The 24,727-nt window shown below is 42.5% G+C and overlaps 1 protein-coding gene across 1 annotated transcript in view; it reads left to right on the top strand.

Moving 5' to 3' along the window:
- Positions 1-24,727, top strand: part of DCDC1 (doublecortin domain containing 1) — a 465,182-nt gene that overhangs the window by 13,989 nt on the left and 426,466 nt on the right. Inside the window, exons 3-6 of the mRNA XM_084852919.1 lie at positions 7,828-7,958; positions 18,354-18,623; positions 21,244-21,400; positions 21,776-21,938. Coding sequence (XP_084709045.1) covers positions 7,828-7,958; positions 18,354-18,623; positions 21,244-21,400; positions 21,776-21,938 — 721 coding nt within the window. The remainder of the gene's footprint in view (positions 1-7,827; positions 7,959-18,353; positions 18,624-21,243; positions 21,401-21,775; positions 21,939-24,727) is intronic.

Genomic DNA, 24,727 nt, shown 5'->3' with positions numbered 1-24,727 from the left:
CGGAGAAGGGCTGCTGAGGATGAACTTAAGGTCCGGGAAGGCACATATGGGAGGAGACGATCCTTCAGATAACCTGGCCCCAAGCCGTTAAGGGCTTTGAATGTTAATACCATTCAAAACATCTTGAATCAGGCCCGGAAATGGACTGGTAGCCAGTGCAGCTGGAGGAGTACTGGCATAATATGAGCTTGTGGGCCAGTCCCTGTTAACATATCCCAAGCAGAGGAGACAGGCTTGATGAGAGCAAAGGAAGATTGATCAAGTTGGAAACTGAGAAAAAGTGGGTGATTGTTGTTGTTGTTTTAAATGAAATAGTGAAGTTTGAGCCTCCCAAGGGAATATGCAAAAACAGTTTTTTAAATTAAAAAAGCTACAAAAACTTAATCCATTCAAAATTGTTCATGAGCCAATTATCTAACTCCAAAAGGCTGGCTCAGAAAAAATGGCTAGGAGCAGCTTCAAAAACTGGAGAGACTTGGTCAATTTTTTTTTTTTAAACCCTTATTCTATCAGAGAAGGCAAAAAAGCAAACCGGGATCCCAAAGTCCCTAGAACAAGAAACAAGCTGCTAATAAATTGAAGTTGAGCAAAAAGTAAAATTAAGCAAAAAGAGTGAGCTCTGGTACAGAGCTACAGTTGGTTTTTGATCCACTGACACTCCTAAATTTTCCTGCCTTCTGATTGGCTTTTTTCCTTTTCCCTACTTGTCTCAAGTAGAATTTGGTTCTGGATTGGTGAATAACATGCTGGGGGACAGAAACCTGCAAATACAGATTTCCATTGTTTGGGGGGACTGGCATGTTTTCAAGTCTTATCAGGGTACATATGTGGCGTATGAAGGTCACCAGAGCTAGTCATAGGAAATACTGCACTTTGTATCATCTTTCATACTGGTCCATTGTCTTAGCCCAGATTTCAAGCTTTATTAGCATTTCTATTTTCTGTTTTTCTTACATCTCAGCATCCACGTAGACTTCTGCCCTGAAGAGAGACAAGCCTCCTTTGTAAACCAAGCCATAAGCCAGCCTTTTTTCTTGACAGTTTTTTCCCCTCCATTCCATTTCACAGATCCTCTAGGTCTCTATACCTCAAACCCCCAAAATATGAGTAGATCTACAGTGGTGGCACAGCCTATGTTTTGGAATGCAGGTTGAACTGAATAAAAATAAAATAGGATAGGATTGTCTTAAAGCAGAGAAGAGGCAGGTAGGAAGGTGGGTCTGCGCTCGTCCTTTGTCTGTGCTCCTGAAAATTATTTATCTGGAAATATGTTTATCTTAACAGCATTCCAAGTAAGTGTGCGAAGGAACCCAGCCTTTTAAGATTGGTCTTAAAAGGCTTTAAACAGCTACATAACACTACAGAAGAGCCACTACAGCAGAAGTAGAGCAGAGCCACCCATATCTCTTCACTTGCTCTGGAAAATCTTAAACCAGCTTTCAAAATCCACACCGCTGCCTTGACAACTGTTTGCAGGTCTTGCGCAGTGCTCTGCCTGTTGGCCCATATAACCCTCTTTTGTAGCAGCGTAATGCCATACAAGGAAGAGAAAATTCTAATGGAACAACACTGATTACTGCTACTGTACCAGTACTAGGGCTGAGATATAGGGCATCTCTACACCAGCCTAAAATCCTGCATTTAAAACAGGGCTTTCTGCTTCCGTTTTAAATGCAGGATCACAACGACACCCTTCTTCACATGCTTCCTTTTCCCCCACCCCCTTCCCGCTCCTTCTCCTTCTCCCCGTATCTGAGTCCTCCATTATCTTTCATTGCTCTCGTTCCTCTTCTTGCCTCTTTTACTCTTTTCATGGAGGGAACTGAAGTGGAACACAGTGGGGTAATTTGATAGATCGTTATCTGCAATCTATTTAAAAATGGAACAAAGGGCATTTAGTGCAGGAGACTCCTTGAATAATCACAGTGTCATGTAAAGACTCCGCAAACTACCATGAAGGAGCAATCTCAATCGCAGGATAAACGGTCAGTGTGAAGGAGCCCATAGTCTCTGTGCATACTTGGGATACTAAGGGCTAATCTACACATACAGAGGAAGGGTTATTGTACTGAGGGAGGCTTCAGAGTCAGGAGGCATCTTAACCCCATTTTGATCCTACTGACATCATTGGGAATGTGATGGGGTCCAATTTTGAAATGGGGTGGGGGGAGAGAAACAGTTTTGGAACACCACTGCTTTCCTTGGCTTTAGAATATCACTGCTGCCTTTTAATCATAAGCCATTACCCTGTCATCCACCCCCACACCCCCATTATTTCAAATCCATTTTGCATGCCAAGCAACCAACACACCTCATAGTAAAAGGGCAAAGGTGGAGTTACCTTGTCTTATGCTAATGTAAGACTGTGACCTTACTTGCTATAGGACTGGCCAATCTGCAATCTGATAACCTAAGTGAGACAAGCTTTGTTCACATAATGCTAAACCATGGTTTAGTGCAGGGATGATGGACTTCTGCCCTCTGGGCCAAGTCTGGCCTGGGAGATTCCCCATCTGGCCTGCGAGCTTCTTCCACATGCCTTGCCCCTTCTCTCTCCAGCACTGTGCAGGAAGCTCCACTCTTATCTCTAATCAGTGATTGGAGATAAGAGCTGTGATTTTTCTAGAAAGACAGCCTTTCTTCAACACAGACCAGGGAAAACCTGGTCTTATCTCCGATCACTGATCAGAGTTAACAGGGATTTAAAAACTTTATATACTGTGCTGGGTATTTAAAGTTTAAATGCCTTTACATTTTAGCTGTGAGCTGTACTTCCCATGCCTGAAAGCTGTTGCACTGAGGCTTACTCCCATGTAGACATGCATGGATTTGAGCTGTGGCTTTTATGCTTGCTGGGAAAATGTCTAAATAGTTATGAATTATATCCCGCCCCCAGGCCCTTAGCCCCACCCACTGATAGAATGCAGCCCCCAAGACCCTTCCCAAATAGGAATTTGGCAGTTACTCAAAAGCTGGGATCATGGGGTGAGATATAGACTGAGACACAGAGCAATCTAAAATCATTTTTGGAACACCTTCATTTAGATAGAATGCAGTTAAATCCAACACATTCACTTATTTTCATTCATGCTATAGTTATCCAAAATTGGAAGAAGCTACTTAGAGGCCACCCCAATCAAATGCCTAGAAGCAGGGGGGTCGTTGCTACACATTAGCTGTGATTGCTGGTGTTTATTGTCTTCCCCTGAGTCCCATTAGCTTCTGGGGTACCTGAAATTTTTCCATTCTTTATCTTCAGGTAAAGAAGACTTCATCTGTTAGCAATGTGCCTCAGTGTACCCCATCAACTCCTACATGCCATCACTCAATTTTAGCAAGCTCCATTAAGCACATTTTTTATTCTTTCCATTTTTTGTGGTTGTGCCGCTATATTTCATCTGTTGGCAGTATGTTTGGATTATATTGATTTTATTTTTCATTTATTTTATTATATTTTTGTACGCCCCGTAGCTGAAGCTCTCTGGGTGGTTTATAAAAGTTAAAACATTAAAATACAATATACAAAGTTTAAAAACCATTTACATAAAACATATGGGCAATATATACAAACAACATATAAATAAAAACAACTTTGAACTAAAAACAATTTTTAAAGAATCCAACAGTAAAACACAGCTTAAAACAACACTGCTTAAAACAGTATGCAAAAGTCAGCAAAAGTAACAAGAGTTCTAAAAAGGGAAGGCCTGCCAGAATAATAGCGTCTTTAATGCCTGCTTAAAAACCTTCAATGAGGTCAGCAGGTGCATTTCAACCGGCAGGTCATTCCACAATTGAGGGGTGGCAAAGGAAAAGGTCCTTTTGCGTGTTGCTGCCAATCTCACATTAGGCAACTGCAGCAGATAGCTCTCAGAGGACCTTAGGTGGCGGACTGGGACGTAGGGAAGAAAGTGCTCCCTAAGGTACCTTGGACCTAGACCATGTAAGGCTTTAAAGGTAAGAACCAGCACTTTATATTTTGCTTGGAAACAAATTGGCAGCCAGTGTAAAGATTTTAAGACCGGTGTAATATAGTCTCCATGGGATGTCTCAGAGACCAACCTGCCATATTTTGCACCAGCTGAAGTTTCCAGAGTAAATATAAAGGCAGCCCCAAGTACAGCGCATTGCAGAAATCAAGCCTAGAGGTTACCTGCGCGTGAACCACCGTTACCAGGTGCACATGCTCCAGGAATGGGTGTAGCTTTGTATCAGCCGAAGTTGATAACAGGCACTTCTCACGGTTGCCTCCACCTGGGGAGCCAGGAATAGGGTTGGGTCACGAAGCACCCCCAAGCTACAAACTTGCTCCTTCAGGGGGAGTGCAACCTAGGGATTGCACGAGCATCGGTTGGGGCTTGAAGCCTGGCAAGAAGTTGCCGGTTCGGCCCCCCAGACACTAGTTCGTAGACCTGAGCTCTTGCCCAACTCGTGGCATGCTGAGTTGGGCAAGAGCATGGGTGCCCACTCCCTCAGTGAGCCAGCTGCCTATCACCAAGAGGGGAAGAGGGCAACACCTCTCCTCCTTCCCCCATCCTTGCTACAGTGGCAACGGCGTGGGACAGGCTGGTCGTTTTCTGTAAGTGTAGGAGACTTACGGAAAACAACGAGCTTGTCCCTTGCCACTGCTGCTGTAGCAGGTGGGGGCGGAGGGAAGAAGGAAGTACTTATCCTCTTCTGCCCTCCCCACCAGCTGGAGGCCAGGGTGAGAGGCTGGCGGATGGCTGCCAAGGCCCTTCTTCCCCGCGCCAGCCCTTGACAGCCGGCGCAAGGAAGAAGGGCGACAGCAGCACCCCAGCATTCTCACCCTGGCCTCCTCTAGAGAAGGCCAGGGCGAGAGGCTGGGGGCTGGCCGCTGACGCCCTTTTTCCCCGTGCCAGCCCTTGACAGCCGGCGTGAGGAAGAGGGATGGCTTGTGCAGCTTACGGGCAGCCGGGGCTTGGAGTTGAATGCTTGGAGTTGAATGGACACTGCTTGGAGTTGAATGGACACTGCCTTCTCGATTATTTTGCCCCAGAATGGTAGATTACTTATCGGTCTATAATTATAGAAGTCTAGGGCGTCAAGGGAAGGCTTCTTCAGAAGCTGTCTAACAATTGCTTCTTTTAGACATGATGGAAAATTACCTTCCTTTAGGGAGGCATTAATAATATTCAGCAAAAGTTGCTTTACCATCTTCCCTCCCTGGACTACAAACCAGGATGGGCAGGGATTGAGAGGGCAAGTTGTCTTTTTGACCAAACCAAACAGCTTGTCCACATCATCAGGAGTCACAAGCTGAAAACGATCCAGTTTAATCATGCAAGCAGAGTTACTGGACACCCCACTGTCGATTTCTGTCCCACAACAGCATCCAAGTCAGCTCGTATCCAAGAGATTTTATCTGCGAAAAACTCATTAAAGATATCACAGCGAGCTACCGAAGGCTCTAAGATCAGATTCGGGGGGGGGGGGTGACTCAGCTCCCTAACCACACTGAACAGCTCAGCTGGGCGTGAGTTTGCGGACATGATACGTGCAGAGTAGAAAGCTCTCTTTGCTGCATGTATCACCACCTCATAGGTCTTCAAATGATCCCTATGACATGTCTTATCAGATTCAAGTTGAGTTTTCCACCACTGGCATTCTAGTCATTGTCCTTGCCACTTCAGCTCCCTCAGGTCTTCTGTAAACCATGAAGCTTGTTTGGAAGTGGGTAGGAGAGGGTGTCTAGGAGTGACTGTGTCAATAACCCTGGTCAGACCTTCATTCCACACAGAGACCAGGGACTTGAAAGGGTCGGTGGTGGCAACAGCCAAGAAACCCCCAAGGCATTTTGGAATCGCAGTGGATCCATCAGCATTCAGGGGCAGACCATGTTAATTGGTCCTCCACCCCTGCAGAGGTGGATAGTAGCAGTGATACCAGCCCTGACCAGACAGTGATGACAACGTGGAGCCAGATAGAACCTCCACCCACGGATCATTCTCCTGATTGGAGCAGAAGATGAAATCGCATGTGTGACCAGCTTCATGTATTGGCCCCTTGACCACCTGGGACAGGCCCATGGTTGTCATGGTCGCCATGAACTCCTGAGCTACACTTGGCAAGCTGGACCCAAGGGGGATGTTGAAGTCGCCTGGGTGATTCCAACACTAAAAGCCTGGGCGATTCCAACACCAGCTCCGAGACCAGCTCTGTGAGCTCAGTTTGGGACTCTGTTAGGCAGCGGGGTGGTCGGTACACTAACAGAATCCCAATCTGTCTCTAGTCCTGAGGCCGAGGTATACACACTTGATGTGAGCCAGTTCCTTCACAGTGAGTCTGGTCAGGGGGATGTTATCTTTGTGGACCACTGCTTTGCTGCCTCCCCATCCACTTCTCCTTACCTGCTGTACCACGGAGTACCCAACTGGGAGAAGCTGCATCCATACAGTCCTGCTTATCTCCCCCAGCCAAGTCTCTGTAATGCACACCAGGTCAGCCTTTTCATCCAAGATTAAATGATGGATGATTGCAATCTTATTCCGGAATGACCTAGCATTGCAAAGGAGCAGGCAAAGATTCTGTGAGCGGCTTGGCCTGCTCCCCAAGGTACCTGGGCTGACAGGGCAACCATAAGGCTGGATAGGTGTAAAGTACCTATCCTATAAATTCTCCTATGAATATTTGCTCCGCTAGCTCTGCCAGCACCATATCTTTCCATGCCCCCCAACAGTTATTGCCTCCCCTACACACATAATGCTGACTTTGTCTTAAAAACGACATCAAACTCAGCAACATTCAGCAGACTAAAACAGGCAAGTGGAACATCCCTTCTCTCACCTGGAATGTACACCTAACACTCCCCTCCCACCTCTCACCCGGGGGGGGGGGGCACAATTCAATACCAGCAGGCTCTCACCCTATGGAATAAAATCACTTCCCTCTCACCCATAAAATGATAACGAGCCTAACTGGAAAACAAACACATTCAAAGGCCACCCCCCCAAACAACCCCAGAAATCCCCCCTCACTCCCCACAAGGGGAAGAGAAAGAAGGGAAACACAGAGAGAGGAGAGAAAACCAAGGGATATGGCCCTTGCCCTCTCTGCCCCCTGAAGTGGCTCCCCCAAAGGGGCGACCCCCCCCCTTTGATGGCAGCACTGCTGTGGAGAGTGCCGCCGCCCACATTGGCTTCCCTGAAGTCCGACTTCCCAAGGCCAGACAGGCTGCTGTAGCAGCGGTGAAGGAGCAGGGAGTTGACACTGGCCAGAGGAAAACAACTCCCACCTGCTCCTCAGATGAAATCCCCTGCTGCCACAGTTCTTGCTCTGCTGGCTGGATAGATATAGATATAGATATATTTACTATGTCCGTCTTATCTGGTACCTTCCTCTTCCTTGGACCCATTAATTAGCAGCAGTCTATATCCATATTCCGATGCACCCTTGTCAGCTTTGCACGCACACCAACACCTACTTTGTCTTCAGGTTTTCAGCCTTTCTTCTTCTGGTTCCTTTTAACCCATTACTTATACATTCACTGGTTTCACACAACATGCTAACCCATCGTGGGTGACTACCCATGATGGGCTATTCATCACTTGACATATTTGGTTATCCTTAAATATTACAGGGACTTGAGCATTCTTTAATGCCCTAAACCCATGAGATGTATCTGCCGTAGCATCCAGCAATGGTCAATGATAGGAAGGAATATCAAGACTACTTTTATTTTCTTATGTTATCAACTTCACCCTATGATTCATCATTCTGAATACTTAGATTTAATCCAGTTTAGCTGTATTGATTTAGAGAAACCTTTACATGAATTTTTATTGCATTTTTTTCTTTTTTATTAAGCAGAAAATGGAAAATAGTGAAACGGAAAGTGCTGGCTCATCTTATGCTCTCTGGTCTGAAACAGAAAGAAATTATGGTGTTTCAACTTTACCACTGTCTTCTCAAGCAAATGTAAATACTACAGTACTGAAAAAGTATGTGAGTACAGTCAACCTAGCCTTATCTTTCCACTCATGTGGCAACCATTCCAGTACCTCCTACATCCTAATACTTAACAGGCCAAATATACCAATGATTCCCCACCTTCAGATGGTCCCCCTTTCTTTTTTCAACTCCATTCTTTAGATTTCTGAGAAGCATTAAGCCCAGCTATTCCTGTCTAATGTCACATGACCAATCTCAACCTCTGTCTGTCCTAGCCTGTTTCTCTTCCTCGTTTCTGTAATTTAAAACCTAAATACAGTTAATAAATTCTTTGCTGTCTGCTGAACTGTTCTTCTGTGCCGCCTTGAGTGCATGCTTTTGTAGTTACCCTTTTATAAAAATGATAACTGAAAATGCCGTATCAGTTAAGAATGTATGAAGAGCCCTTCTGGATCAGACCAATTGCCTATCTAGTCTCCACCATTCTGTTCCCATAGAAGTCAACCAGATGCTCATGGGAAGCACACAAGTAGGACATTAATGAAACAGCACCTGGTATCAGAGGCATGCTGCCTCTGATATGGGAACTAATATATAGCCATCATTAGAAGCCATTGGGTGAATTCACATGTCATGCTAAGCCACCCTGAGAAAAAGCCACAGGTGGGTTGGTAGTTTGCTCATTACTTCTGACAGACAGTTGGGGGCTCTGCGGTTTGCCTTGGCTTGTTTCCCCCTCAGTCTTCCCACCCACTCCTGGCACATATCTCAGGTGCCTTTGTGGCAGAAATCCTCATTTCCTCATTCCCTCATCAGCACCCTTTCTGCAATTGGTCCACTGGGGTTTCCGGCTCACAAGGGAACCTCCCTGCCTCCGCATCAGATCACCAAATGCATGTAATTCTCTGAACCCTTATGAACACAGTAACGTGTTCACAATTTTTTTTTTAAGGTTCTTGCTCAAGTGTGCAGGAGCGCAAGATTGCCTGTCTGCTATTTACCCCAGGATACTGATATCCCCCCTCTTGTCAATGCCCTTGTCAATTTCATCCTCCGCTTTGGGGCTTTCCTTGCTAGTGAGCACCTTTTTTTAAAAGGCTGCTTCATGTACTACCTAAGTAATTATACTGCCCCAAAAGCTCCTTCTCCTTCTCCTGCAGGTGCCAGCTGCTTTTGGCTTCTCCCCACCCCTTCATGCTGGACGCTTCCCTCCGCTGGTCTCGTTGTTAGCTGTCAGATATACATAAGGATTACAGAGCAGTAACAGGGATTGGTAAAGATATGCAAATTTTAAGGGGGGAAATTACACAAATTTCATAGCAGCAGACTTTCAAATGTGCTCACTTGTGCAAGACGACGACGATGATGATGATGATGCGAATGCATTTGGGACACTCTCCAGTTCCTTTCTTCTTGATTTTTAGGAGCACGGGGTGGAGGGCACTGAGAAGGGATGAGGGGGGATGGAAGCAGCACTAGAGAGATCATGGGGAGTGGCAGGGGTTTTCTCTGCTCTAGCCATTCCCAACAACCCATGATGAAGTCGCCCTGCCAGGTTCAGGCGTCACAACAAGCCACCCTGAAAACAAGCCATCCGGAACAACCCAACAACAAGCCGTGGGTTCTCAAGGTGGCTTGTTCGTGGAAAACAATTCATGATGAAAAACGCTCTGGGTTCAGACATCATGACAAGCTACTCTGAAACAACTCATGGTAACTACCCACTGTGGCTTATCGTGTCGTGCGAACCAGATCATTGATAGTTCACACACCTAATTTAACAAAATTAATTGCTTTTGTTCTATTTGAAACGAAAGGTAAGACTCAACCCTGAATTTGTATAACCCTCTGGAACTGAGCCCACAAGGCAAACTAAGATCAAAAATATTCTCTTGTATCTCCCATATATGGAATAGAATTATGAAGTAATCTTAAGTGAATAAATGCAATTGATTCTAATATGAATATTGCTATAGAAATGTAAGTCATTTACAAAATGTTGGACAATATCTGCAATCAGATCACCTCAGTACCTGGGTAGCTTTGTCATGTGTAAGGTTGAGGGCATGAATGCTTCAAGAGAAAGACCTCAGCTATGATCTTGTGAATACTGCTTTTATGTATAAGACCAAGAATGCATGAGGAATTGGTGGTTTCTTTGTTGTGCCGCTCAGTCAGTCAAACTATGTGTGTTTGTTGGGGTCATAAAGTGCTAAGTGTTGATCTGATGCTGAATAGTTCCTTTTCTTTTGAACAAGAAGCTATATTTGTAGGGGATTATTATTTTGGCTTTCTCCTTGAGCAAGAGTTTAACCAGTCCCATGGCATGGCAGATTTCATCGCATGTTCGCTGATGGAGTAATTAGTGTCCCCACTTCCAGGATATGATTATGCCCTCAAATGTGTCTTACGTACTGAGCACACCCTCAGAGATTGATACTAGGTGTTTTGGAGTAACTTTTCATCCCCCTATCTCAAAAAAAGTTTTGTAGATACTGGGTTGGGAGTGTGGGTTAGTGACAGTGCACATGCTTTGTATGCTGCAGAAGGTCTCACTGCCCAACATCTCGAGGTAAATCTGAGACAGACTACTGTCTGAAATCCTGGAGAGCCAGTGCCAGACAATGTGTACAACAGTAGATTAGATGGCACTACAGTAACTTGGTGTGTATGTGTGTATATATGTGCATACACACACACGTCTGTTGTGTTGTGTATGGAAAAGATAAAGAAGTATGACGTTGGAGCACCTTCTATATGACAAAAGATTGATAATGTGGGGGCTCTTTAGTTTGGGGTGGGCTGGGGGAAGAACATGACATATGAAACTGTGAATAGGTGTAATGTGTGAAGTCCATGACTGGATCTTCTGAACTTTTTAACTTTTCATTTTAAATGTAAAGCAGCTGGGGTGTGTGTGTGTGTGTGTGTGAGAGAGAGAGAGAGAGGTTTTGATTGAGCAATGACACTCAGGGAGAGTGTTTAATCTTTTCCCTGTGCCATTTTCTAAATTTCACCTGTTAGCCCCACTGGAGAGGAAAAAGAAGTGTTTATAGTGACTTTATCACCCCCACACACACACCCACACACATATGACACTAATAGCAGCTTTGGCGGGGGCAGGGAGGGAATTAAAATGTGGAAGTGAAGCATAAGAAAGGATTTTTTAAAGAAACAGGCTCCTAGTGCCCTGCTCAACTTAAAACTCAGAGCTCCCCACAACTGCTTTAACATTGTTGTTTTTGTTGTTGTTCTTGTTGTTCTGTATGTTTGAAAGGCTGGGAGATTTGGTCATGGATCTGAGACTTTAAGGCTGCAATCCTATGCATGTTGAGACAGAAAAAAGTGCTAAAACTCCCAGCATTCCGAAGCCAGCCGTGGTGGCTGGGGAATGCTCTGAGTTGTAGGACTTTTTGCTGTCAACATGCATAGGATTGTACTCTAATTCTGTTTGGGGTCAGAACAAACAAATGGAAGTATTAATATAACACATAATAAATGTATGGTATTAAGCACCACAAGATGTGGTGATGGCAACTAACTTAAATTACTTTTTACTGGTGAAGAGTAACGAAGCCCACCAAATGGTGGGAATATATGTGGAGTACCTGTACTGTTTGTTTTTCACCTCTGTATGCCACTTTATTCTTGACCTTTCACATGACTGTTAAGCATAGCAACTCTTCCCCCTTTCATTAATGCGAGATGTATTGTTTGCTAGGCCAGCAAGTTATTAGAGAACAATTGTTGGAAAGCATGCTATAAAACCAGCAAATAAATAAAAACCAGTCTGGGATAAGAGCCCTTGCCACTTTTCTCATGGCTGTAATGGCTTTTTATTTATTTAAAACATTTGTATCCCGCCCTATATCATTAAGATCTCAGAGTGGCGTACAGATAAAATCAATTTAAGCAGTATAAAACAAATAATGTAAACACCTAAAAACATATTAAACCATTAAACAAGGTAATACCAATTAAAATCTAAAACAATAAAACAGTTAAAACAGTGTGCTACTTTAGGGAATGCTTTTAGCCCTCAAAGGCTTTGGTTAAAAGCCATGTTTTTATTTGGCGCGGAAATGAGACCAATGTCTGCGCCAATCAGTCCTCCAAGGGGAGGGCATTCCACAACCGGGGTGCCACAGCAGAGAAGGCCCTCTCTCATGTCCCACCATAGCGTATGTCTCGCATTGCTGGGACACAGAGGAGAGTCCCTCCAACAGATCTCAGTCCCCGAGCAGGCATATATAGGGAGAGGTGCTCCTTCAGATACTGAGGTCCCAAGATGGTTAGGGCTTTAAATATCATCACCAAAACCTTGAATGAGGGATGTTGTGGGCGCCCGACTGGGTCCGGGCATCCATCGGGCCTCCTCTGCCCACAACCCCTGGACTGCCCTGCTGAGACACTGTCCTCACTTGCCCCCCACTCGCGCCCTCCCGGACTCACCGGGATCCCGTCTAGTGAGCGCCTGCCATTTTCCTGCCTTTGATTTTTACATAAAAAAGGAAGTTAAAACATGTGCATATTTAAATATGTGCAGTTTGGGGCCGGGAAAGGTTAATATGCGCAATATTAGAGGTATAATCCCCAGATGGAATCGTGGTGAGCCCAGGCAACTCAGCAAGCTCATGGGCAGCTTGAGCATGGATCTGGGAGGCGGAGAGTAGGGGCGCCGCTTCAGTGGGTGCTGGGTGAAGCAGAGCTGGGGTGAGTTCTTACATCCCTACCTTGAATTCCAACTGGAACCGTATTGGCAGCCAGTGCAATTCCTTTAAAACTGGTCTTATATGATTTTTATGAGATGTTCCAGTCAGCAGTCTAGCTGCCGCATTTTGCACTAGTTGCAACTTCGGAGTCATCTTCCAGGGCAGCCCCACATAAAATGCATTGCAGTAGTCTAATCAGGAAGTTACCAGTGCATGCACTACTATGGCTAGGTTATCCATGTCCAGGGGCTCCTTCACACCAGGCTTTTATCCTGTGATCGAGATTGCTCCTTCATGGAAGTTTGTGGCCTCTTTACATGATGAAGCGATCATCCCAGGCATCTCCTGCATGAAATGCCCTTTGTTCCGTTTTTAAATAGATCGCAGATAATGAGCTGTCAAATTACCCCTTTGTGTTCTGCTTCAGTTCCCTCTGTCAAAAGAGTTAAAGTGGCAAGAAGAGGATTGAGATCAATGAAAAATAATGGAAGACTCAGCGATGGGAGAGAAGGAGGGGGGAAAGGTGGGGGAAAAGGAGAGATCCTGCATTTAAATCGGAAGCAGAAAGCCCCGTTTTAAATGCAGGATTTTAGGCTGCTGTAGAGATGCCCCAGGAAAGGCCATAGCTGGCGGATCAGCCAAAGCTGGCCCCAAGTACTGTGGGCCATGGAATCCACCTGGAGCTCCGGTGACAGGGATGGATCTAGGAGTACTCCCAAGCTACGCACCTGCTCCTTCAGGGAGAGTATAACCCCGTCCCAATTCCCAGACTCGGGAACCACCAATCCACAGAGCTTCCGTCTTGTCAGGATTTCGCTTCAGTTTATTGGCCCTCATCCAGCCCATTATAGCCTCCAGGCATTGGTCCATCACCATCACCGCCTCAGCTGACTCTGACAACAAGGAGAAATAGAGCCGAGTATCAGCATACTGGTGACACTCCACCCCAAAACTCCTAATGACCTCACCCAATGGCTTCATATAGATGTTGAACAGCATGGGGGATAGAATAAAACCCTGTGGCACCCCACAGCTTATTAGCCATGGGGTAGAACAGGAATCCCCCAATACCACTCTCTGGAATCAGCCCTGCAGGTAGGCGCGGAACCACTGTAGCACAGTGCCCCCAACGCCCATCCTGCAGAGCTGATCCAGTAAGACCCCATTATCAATGGTTTCAAAAGCTGCTGAGAGATCCAGGAAGATCAACGGGGTAGCACTCCCCCTGTCTTTCACCCAGAGTAGGTTGTCAGTTAGAGCAACCAAGGCTGTTTCAGTGCTGTACCATGGCCTGAAACCAGACTGAAATGGGTCCAGATAATCAGTTTCCTCCTGTTGATGTCACAAAGGTAGTATTTTTTTTCTTAGCACATTCTGAAATTAGGCCATACCACACTCCTGCTGTGGGATTGAGATCATGAAGTGTCCTAGAGGCCTCTGAGCTCCCAGTACTCTCCCTGAGAACTCCCCAAGGTTCCCCCGTTTCCTTTTTGCTAAAACGTACCTGGTGCAGCAGTTACAATGGGAGTCCTTGCTGCAGAGCCTAAATTAGCAGGTCCTGTCACTCAGAACACATGCTTGTGACAGCATTACCAATGTCAAGAACCAGGAAATGTTAATTGAGAGCCTATTGGGCAGTGTCTTGGCCTTAACAGAGCCCCTGTTGTTGCTTCTGCCACTACAGATTTAATAGGGTGTGGCAGTGGCAGGAAGGGCTGGCACCAGGATCAAATTCACAATAGGCTTGGGAGGTGGACCCCTTGAGTTCACCATTCTGAACACACCTTTTCTAATGCTCGGCATTAATGCTGTTTTTAGGGGAAAGGGGCATTTGGGGAGCGGACTACCAAATGAAAGGTTGCTGACCCTCTTAACACAGTTGCTTCCCACCTTTTCAGCTTCTGATGCTAACTTTCAGGCACACTCTGGCAAAGCAATTCAGGAAAAGAAGAGGAACAGAATTACAAACATGTGGAACATTGTTATCAGACATCAAGCAAAATTATGGAGGATGGATCTGTCAGTAGATATTAGCCATGATTGCAACAGATGGAACCTCTGTTTTCACAGACGGTATAGCTCTGATTGCCAGATGGTGGGGGACACACAACAGGGGAAAGTATATCTCTATCATGCCCTGTTTGATATTTTTCCAGGGAGATCTGGTTGGGCACTGTTTCTTGACAAGATGGACCTTTGGTCTGATCCAGCATGATAATTGTTATGCCCGTACTTTACTTTCTTTTGGCATAAAATAATATTGTTTAAATGTATGTATAAAAATATTTATATTCCACCTTTCACCCCTCAAAAGGGCCCCCAGGCAGTTAACAACTGTAAACATACGTTTTAATACAATACAAAAGAGAGCAATGAAAAACTTACAATCATTTGAAAAACAGTATGAAAAGAGAATGATTAGCAACCATTTAAAAATCTTTAAAAGCATTAACATAGTATTTATGATTAAGAATCTGCTGGTCAGTTGACTTCTCACTAGATTTTAAAGATAGTTTTCTATTTTGAAAAAAAACACACACCACGTTTATTACAGCCTATGTAATTGATTTACCATGTAATTTCATTCATGTAATTTATTGTAGCCATCGTGATCTTGGGCATGTATAGGATCCTGGCTTTCTGCTCCTGATCACATATCAATCTTTCTGCCTTCTCTATCATTCCTAAAGTACTCCAGCTTCTGTCTGAACCCTCCTAAACTGTCCAGACCCCTTTTCACCCACAAAACATAGTTACTTCTGTCCCTAGACTCTGGGTAAGGTTTTTCTTCCACAGTCAGTGGGAGCTGATGCCCACCGAGACTGGTGGAGTGGAGGTTAGGTCACTAAAGGTGAAGCCAAGGGGTTATCAGCGGTGGAGCTAGCCCATTTCACATGGAGGCACACTGAGGCCAATAGGCAAGTCATTTGACAGAGATTGTGATTGCAAGAGAGAGTTTGGATCTGATCCCCCAACACAGTCATGGCTGAAAAGCAGTGTGTGTGTGTAGGGGGGGAGGGGGAATAAATATGCACAGTAACACACAGAATCAGTCTATCTCTAATCCAATACCCTTTCAAAATTGACCAAAAAAATCACACACACACCCCCAAAAGGAAGTGAGTGTACCTACCCTTTAGGACTGGTTTTATTCAAGGAGCTCACTGGGGAGCCTTTGCCTGATAGCTGCTTTTCCTCCTTTTTTTAAACACACACACACACACACAGTGTGTGTGTGTGTGTGTGTCCTCCAGACTGAACTAAAAAGTAAACACCAAATTAAGGGATTTTTTTCCCTTGGGAGCATCTGCTGCTGCTGCTCTGTTACAAAATGAGCTTTGTGCCATCTGAGGGAGGAAATGGCCACCAATTTCATGCTCTAATGAGCATACCCAAGAAGAAATATATGTGAATGGTTGAGGGCAATATTATTTTTAAAATACTATGATTGGCAAGGGACGTCTAGTTTCCCACCCATTTCATCCTCTACTCTGTGGGAACCTAGTGCCTTGGAGGGGGGCAGGATATAGGGCCATATATGGCAGTCAGGCAGGTCAACACTGGGAAATGACCTTCATGCCTGGTGCCAAATGATGTTTTATACTCACTTGCTGTGCCTGCGCTAGCACAACCCAGCTGCAGAGTGCCAGACAGAGTGTCTTAACAGTAATTTCTGGTCTCTAAGCAATTCCCTGGCACTGGTCAGGGAGAGATCTTAGAGATTGGAAATGACTGATAAGGCATTCTGGCCAGTGTTGCACAGCAGGAACACACAAGAAACAACAAAGGGATTTTTTAAATTTTTTTTTTAAAAGGTCATTGGGGAGTTGGGGCTGGTGGAGGATACAAGTGGGGCTTCTCCCTCCCTCCCCCACATTATAAGACTACATCTGTCCACAATATTTTATGTCATCACTGCAGTGGAACCAAATTTGTGAAGAAGCGGTCAAGACATATTTACAGTTGCTTCCACTCCCTACCTTTGCAGCTGTTTATTCTGGTTCAACATATTCTTAGCATTTTGTGCTTAACTGTTGCACTGACATCAGTGAGACTAAAAAGTATTTTATTTGGCTGGATCATACCTACTGTTTGTAAACTTCCTGTTGAGGCAGAAGAGTTGGGTCCTGCTTCTGACTTCATGAATGAGTTTCAGAGGCACTCCATCCACCTCCAAGGCCCAGCACAAGTGTGGAAACCGAGCACCACCTTCGTCTACAATTATGAGATGGGAACAGGCTTGGGAGGCTTATCTCTATGGTAATAGCTTAGGAAGGGCTTGGAAAGCAGCAAGGTTCAGTGTGACATTAGAGAAAGTCTGTACCCTTTTCCGGGGAGCTTGTGATGTGCCTTTCCTGACACTTCTTCTTTAGACTGATCTCTTCCGCTGCTGATTCCTGGATTCTTCATAAGAGCCTGTTTCTTGATTGTACTTGTATTGGACTGTTTGCCTGTGCTTCTGACCTCTGCCTGTGTTTTGACCTTTGTGATGGATTTGCCCCATAGTCTGCCTCTGGACTTAGTCTGAACCAGCCACAGCAGGACAGCCTGGAGAAGGGAAAGTACTCTCACCAGATTAAAACATGTACTCACTAATAACAAGCTGGTGAGCGCAACTGTGGACCCTTGGTTAAAAGTACAACAAATCAAAGTGTGCTCCCCGTGGAAGAGTCTTCCACATATGGGGCATCACCACTTTCCCCAGTCACCAGCCACCACTCCTCAGAGGGCAGGGGAATCTGGTCAAGTTCATATGGGAATAGATCATCCTTTAGATCCCCAGTTCTTAAGCCATATAGGCTTTAAAACAGAGGTTGGCAACTGTGGGAGTCGGAGGACCATTTCTCCCCTCCCAAACTCTTATGGGCCGCACTCCTGCTGGTACCCTGCAGAATCCCTTATGCTCCACACAGCGGTGGCAAAAAATGTTGCCAGTTTGCCACCAAAATTCCACAGCAAATTGCTATGGAATGGTAATTAGGTTAAATTTAGCTTGTTCTCAAGCTAAATATGATCTATTTACCACTCTGTAGCAGGTAGCAGATCTTTTTTTTTTGGCTACCACTGAATTTTGGCAGTAGCAGGGGTCAACAGGGGCCGGGGGGCACATGTAGCCAGTGGGCCACCTATTGTCTACCCCTGCTTTAAAAGTTGAAATGAACTCTTTGAATTGTGCTCAGGAATGTTCCTGCAGCCAGTGCAGCTGGTTAAGAACTAGTGTGATTTATTCTATCTGACTGGGCCCAGTTAACACTCTATTCTCAATCAACTAACGTTCTGAATAGTCTTAAAGTGTGGGCCTACATACAACACGTTTCAGTAGCTTATTCTGGTGGTTACCAGCGCCATTAGTATTCTGTATTTTAACTACTTGCAGTAACTGTGAACATTCCAGTATATAGATGCTCGGTTATTTGAGCCAGTAAACCTATGGTGAATGGAAGATTAAAAAGCAGTTCTTTTTTCACATTTCACTAATATAGCTGTATCTAAGATATTGACCATAGCAAAACGTTTTTACAAACAACTGAAAAGTGCTTTGGATACCTTCTTTCTTTTTGACAATGGTGTAGTAATTACTTAATCCTTCAGTTATTCCTCTCCCCTTTTAAAATTATCAACTTGTTTTAGTGGCATTTTCTTGCTCATGGGTGTGTGACTGTATTTCTCACATTACCTTAATCCCACTGAAAAACTGGGCTATCTGTTTTTCCCCTCCTATTTTTCTTCCAGAAAATGCATTTCTCCATATACAAAGATAGCTAAAAAAACAGAAGAAAAGCAAAGAGAGCCTCTACTTGGCCCTATGAGTCCCCTGCAATCATCAGTAGTATCAAGAAGGTCAGGGCTTCAAGATGGTTCCACACATCAAATAAAATCAGTTCAGAGAAGTGATGGAATATCAAAACTAGTCAGCTACAAATCAAACAGTACAAACAATTTCTGCCTTATATCACCATCCAAGAGAAACAGACCTGTCAGTGCTCCACCAGGTCAGCTAAGGTAATCAAAGCTGTTCTGTGTTCCTTTTAACTATGACTGTTGCTGCACTGTCCCCTTTCAACTGACTTAATTTCAACTGACTTTCAACTGATGATTTAATTGACAGCCTTAAGCTTACAATAAAAGATGGTGCAATATTTATTTAGATTTATGGCACCTGGTAGTATTACAGTGCAAACCTAAGCATGTTTACTTAGAACTAAGTCCCACTGAGTTTGCTGTAAGTGTGTTTAGGATTGCCACCTTAGTCATTCACAGGACTACTGTAATGTGATAAATAACTTTTCTGAGAAACTTTTATCTGTATGAAAAAGTCTGCAAGCCACTTATAGATTATTATGTATTACATTACTTTGCAACAAGTAGAAGGCCAATTGTTTAATTCTAGTGAATGTGTTGACCCATATCTGATAGATCGATATCTGATCAGCAGGTGACAAGTCTGCATGGAATTTGCATACTTTCCTCTTCACTGAAATGCATCATGTATAGGAATTTTTAAAAATTTCATAGAAGATAATAGGAAGTGTGTGTTTGTGTGTGTGATGGTATGACATTCACATCAGAACTGCTTGAATACAGTTGCAATGGGGGAAATGAGTTCTACTGAAATCACTGGAACTTAATTTCATATAATGGGCACTATCAAGAAAAGGTCTTTTCATACTATCAAAGTTTACCCCAGCTACATTATATTCTTGGCATAATACCTGCCCAAACTCTGATCCCATGCCATTAGTGTGATATCTCATCCCCACAAATTGGATGGTAGGATTGTCTTGCCACAGAGACTAGATGTGTTGCTTTTTGCTCTTGCCTCCTTAAAACAGCAACAACAACAGATGGTAGTGAGGAATACTCAGCCCCCACCCATTTTCCACAAAAATTACCAAATACTAACAGCTTATAAAGTGCAAGGAGGGAGTCTTGCCACACCTTAAACAAAAAATCAGTGATTGGTGAGTATACCAGCTCTGGCTTTGACCAATGGGAATTGCCTAGCTACCACACAAATCTGGGAGAGTATATTTCCTTAACACAACAGAAGAGCAAGCTCACTTTCTAGACTGCACGCTACAGACAGTAAAAATGCATATTTATTTCACAGCAAGCTGATTGTGTGGAAGACACATACACAATCCATGTAAAAAATAATAATCATAACATAAACATTTAAATTGCAGTGATGTAAGTGAATATTTAAATGAACCTGGCTTTATGTAGTTCTGTTAAATGTATTTATCATAGAATCATAGAATCATAGAACAGTAGGGTTGGAAGGGGCCTACAAGACCATTGAGTCCAACCCCCTGCTTGAATGCAGGAATCCAGGTCACAGCATCCCTGACAGATGGCTGTCCAGCCTCGTCTTGAACGCCTCCAGTGTGGGAGAGCCCTCCACCTCCCTAGGTAATTGGCTCCATTGTCATACTGCTCTAACAGTCAGGACGTTTTTCCTGATGCTCAGCCAGAATCTGGCTTCCTGTAACTTGAGCCCATGATTCCGTGTCCTGCACTCTGGATCGAGAAGAGATCCTGGCCTTCCTCTCTGTGACAGCCTTTCAAGTACTTGAAGAGCGCTATCCTGTCTCCTCTCAGTCTTCTCTTCTCAAGGATAAACATGCCCAGTTCTTTCAGTCTCTCCTCATAGGGCTTTGTTTCCAGTCTCCTGATCATCTTCATTGCCCTCCTCTGAACCCTCTCCAGTTTGTCTGCATCCTTCTTAAAATGTGGCTCCCAGAACTGGACACAGTACTCCAGATGAGGCCTAACTAGTGCTGAGTAGAGGGGAACTAGTACTTCATGGGTTTTGGAAGCTATATTTCTCTTAATGCAGCCCCAAATAGCATTGGCCTTTTTTGCAGCCACATCACATTGTTGGCTCATATTCAGCTTTATTAACAGTATTTATAGGCTGCCCTATGACGACGTTCTCAGAGTGGCTCACAATAAGAAATAAGATAATTCAATACCGATAAAAACAATACAGCAGTAAAACATACATTGCAGAGAGTGAAACAGCTTAAAGAAAACCCTAAGCCCAAGACAGGGGTGGGGAACCTTATGGTTTCCAGAGCCCAGATTCACTGCTTGGGCACCCCATGGGTCGGATGACATCAGGGGCTGGGGCCCCACTCTCCGAGTAAGCCTCATTGAACACAGACTTACTTCCAAGTCAACACAGATAGGATCAGACTGTATGTCTGCTTGGGTCAAAGAAGTTCAATACTATTTTGTTTTTTTAAGAAAGCAAAAGAACATTATCAATGTGGAAATACAGGGAAAAGTTATTTCTAACCAGACTGTGCTTATAATTAACATCAAGAAGACAAATCCCAATGACATCTTTAACTTCTGTTTAGAACTTTGTGATATCTATCACAAAGAGGGGTCCAGAAATCCTACAAGAGCACTTTAAACTTGAGTTTTTAAATATTACACACAAATTGAAATCATAATTGAGTTAATAATTCTCAGTATATTTACAAAAAAGACCCTATTATTTCGATCTTCATTTTAAAATGCAGAAAATCATAAGCTGAATAATTATTGAGAGAGACTGTATTAACAAATATGTAAGTATCTGTAATTCAACTGAATTGGAATTGTTTTGCAACAGATGTCAACAGTTTTCTTCCAAATTCCACTCGGTCCAGAAGGCCTCTGAAGTGCCACACATTTTTAAATGGCAGCCACGGATACTCAGAGTAACTGCCTATAAGAATGGTACAATAAGTATATTTGCTAAAGTGACTGTGCCCCTTTCCATTAAGCTGGTAAGTATTAATGTATTTTTGTAGGTAGTAATATTTATTTGGATATGATTCTCAAAATAAGCCAGTTTTTATTTTGAAATGAACCACTTCTTGATTGTTAAGCATAAACATAGTTATTGTATGTTTACCTTAAATTAGATCATATAAAACAGAAGCCATAAAATATAATGTCGAATGTGGAGACTCTGCACATGATTAAACAATAGTCAAACAATATCCTTGGTAGATAATACTTGGCAATTGGATGTACGTATACTGTACTTAGGGAAATGACTTAGGTGCTGTTTTTTAAGTACTGATTCTTAATTACATGGTAGTAATTAACATGAGTAAATTTTTGTTATTAATTTTCCTTACCTTTTTGTGTTCATATAGCTGCTGGAAGAGTGCACTGAAAAGCTGAAGCTGAATATGGCTGCACGACGAGTCTTCTTGGCAGACGGCACTGAAGCACTGGATGCTATAGACATACCCCATGATGCTGACGTTTATATTTCAACTGGAGAACCCTTTTCAAATCCATTCAGAAAAATTAAAGGTAAAAAAAATGCCACAGTCAGTGGCTTAAGGGGTGCAATTAAAAATGATTTTCATCCTGTCTTTTTGCATGGTTTAACAAAACTAATGTTTACTCATTTACAGCTCAGTAAGAAGATAATGTGCTTAATGAAAGAAAAATCTACTGACAGCCACGTTTATTGCCCTTCATTAGCATTGGTGCTTAATTTAATATAGATCTGAATAGACATTAGGGAGCCCGCAGGAGGTTAAATGGTGAAAATATAATAAATTAAATCAGAGATTATTGAATTTACTGTTTAGTTTCACTGACATCTAACAGACACAATTCATTAGGCTTAATACATTAGCAAAAAAAAAAAAAAGTTCAGAGTTTGAGTGCTTTATTAATTTAGTCATTTGACCTTTATTAAGACAAAGCATTAAAATAATTATCAGACTGTTTATGCAACAATGTGGCATATTCACTCTGAAGTTACACGTACATTTATGTGTGTTCCTGTTCTAACATATTTTGAAATCTAAAACTCACTCTTAAAGCATAATCTCTGAACTCATCGTCTCATGTCACTAAGTTTTATATTATGTTTTCATGTGCATTTAAGAATAAAATGTAGAATTATATACTACTATGATAGCCACATTTGTTGCAAATGGATTTGGACGGATTGAATGATGGGTGCATTTCAATACAAAGTGACTTTAAAAATTGCTGTTGGAATACAGCACTATAATATAGTTGAACTTAATCATCAGAATGTAATTGAACAAAAATATTAGCTAAATAATACTGTATGAATCTGGGATAAGTTAAGAATCAATCTGTAATACCATATCATTAAGATCCCAAAAAGAAAACACATTGTCTTGGATAATATCTAACATTTTAAAAATACTGTAGTTGACCTAGTTTTATTATCCAAAGTAGAGTAGTTTTTTAGAAAATAAAAATGTTGTTGGGTTTTTTCCTTTATAGCTCTAGTTGTAGTACTTTCTAGATTTCCTAAAATAAAAGCAAACATTCATTCTGTTGTAAAATGAATTTATTGTATTGAAATATGTCATGAAGACCAGATTTTTTGTTTCTAGATGTTTTTGCATTGAATGGTGAAAGACTGAATGAAAATAATGGCTGAGTTTGTATTAAAGAAACAGACTACTGTAAGAAGAGCAAATTATGCTTCAAAACAGTAATTGCTCCATGCAAAAAAGGTGCCACAACAGTGCCTAGAAACATCTTTTTTTTAAAAAGCATATTATATAAACATTCTAGAATGATGTGAATATTTAACTTTAATCCACTAGTTGAGCCATATAATATATATATATATTTCTGCCATGCTTTTGAAGAAATTATTTTTGCAGTAAGTAGCCCATAACTCATGAATTATGCATATAGTGCAGTATTACAGATGATATGACAGTCTTCTTGAATACAGTCCAAATGATCCATTGAATACATTTTAGTCTATTAATTCAATAAGGAGAGGAGAATAAATTTAGCCAAAAATCTATTGTCATTTTCTTCTTGCAGGAATAGTGAATTGTCCTGCCATTTTAACAAGTACACCATGATAATCAATATTCACTTTGCTGCATATCTTAGGAGTTGTTGAGCTAAATCTGATGTTATATTTTTTTTTGTATAGCCAATGCAATAGTTTTATGTAAAGAATTGCTACTTTTCTAAGCGTATTAACGGATGTTCACGATTTCAGATTCGTAAAGCATTTCTTTCTTTACCTCTACCTCATTTGTGTTCAACAAAAACTTCTCTGCTTTGTCTGCATCTTTTGGCTGTGTTTCATCATGACATGCACTGCTGTTCCTTTAGCACCAAAATGTTGGCACACATTGCTGAAAATTTCACACCAACTCTTGCTGGATCAGCAAGCTTAACCTACCAAAATCTGGTGTACTGCAATACTATTTGACTGATAATCAATCTTTTTGCTGCTCGACAGTTGTTTCTGGGACTCAGACTAGAGCAGGTGGCAGATGTGCCTTGTCTTTTGAGAAAAGAAAGAGTAGGTGAGATTGGGCACAGTGTAACATATTGTGTGTCCATTAAAAGGGCTCTGCTAGGGTAAGTATTACAGGAAAAAGTCACTCATATGCATGGAAGACCCACCAAGAGCACCCAGTAGGTGTTTGTGCAGTCTGGTTTATACATTTAATTGGATTATGGATTTATCTCAAGAGATTTGAATGTATTCCATAAATAATTGTAACATCGTCAGCAAAAATTGTTAGTTTTTTTAAAAATTAGGCATGTAAAACTATTCCTAACAAGCCTGTTATTACAGTATACAACCCAGAAGCATACACTATGGGTTGTATCCAGTTTTGCCATGCTGCTAGCACAAAGTTCTATTGCTTGAGGAAGCCCCATTTTCATTCATGTGCAAATGTCAAATCCAATACTGCTTGCACAAGCCACTGTGTAAGTGCTTTCACAACTCATTATGACTTCCTTACACAAATATTGCATGCTCTAATTGTTCTAGCACTTGTGCAATTGCTAGTGGTATATGCAGCCACTAGTGGAACAACCACACCTCTTGTACTTTTTCTGCTAGCATTACATTGGATACAACCTAGTAAATATAACTGTAAAAATACATTGTTAATGTATCTTATAAGGTGGGTATCCTTTTCTGATACAAAAATAGATATAGATATAGATATCACAATATATGTGAATAGTGAATGAATGTGAATGTGAACATGAATGTGAATATATGTGAATAGTGAATGAATGAATGTGAATGAACAATGAATGTGAATATATGTCAAAAATAGATATAG

This window comes from Heloderma suspectum, chromosome 1 (assembly GCF_057233095.1).
Source record: "Heloderma suspectum isolate Gila_16-S chromosome 1, 16-S_ref, whole genome shotgun sequence".
NCBI lineage: Eukaryota > Metazoa > Chordata > Lepidosauria > Squamata > Helodermatidae > Heloderma > Heloderma suspectum.
This window is presented reverse-complemented; position numbering and strand designations above follow the sequence as displayed.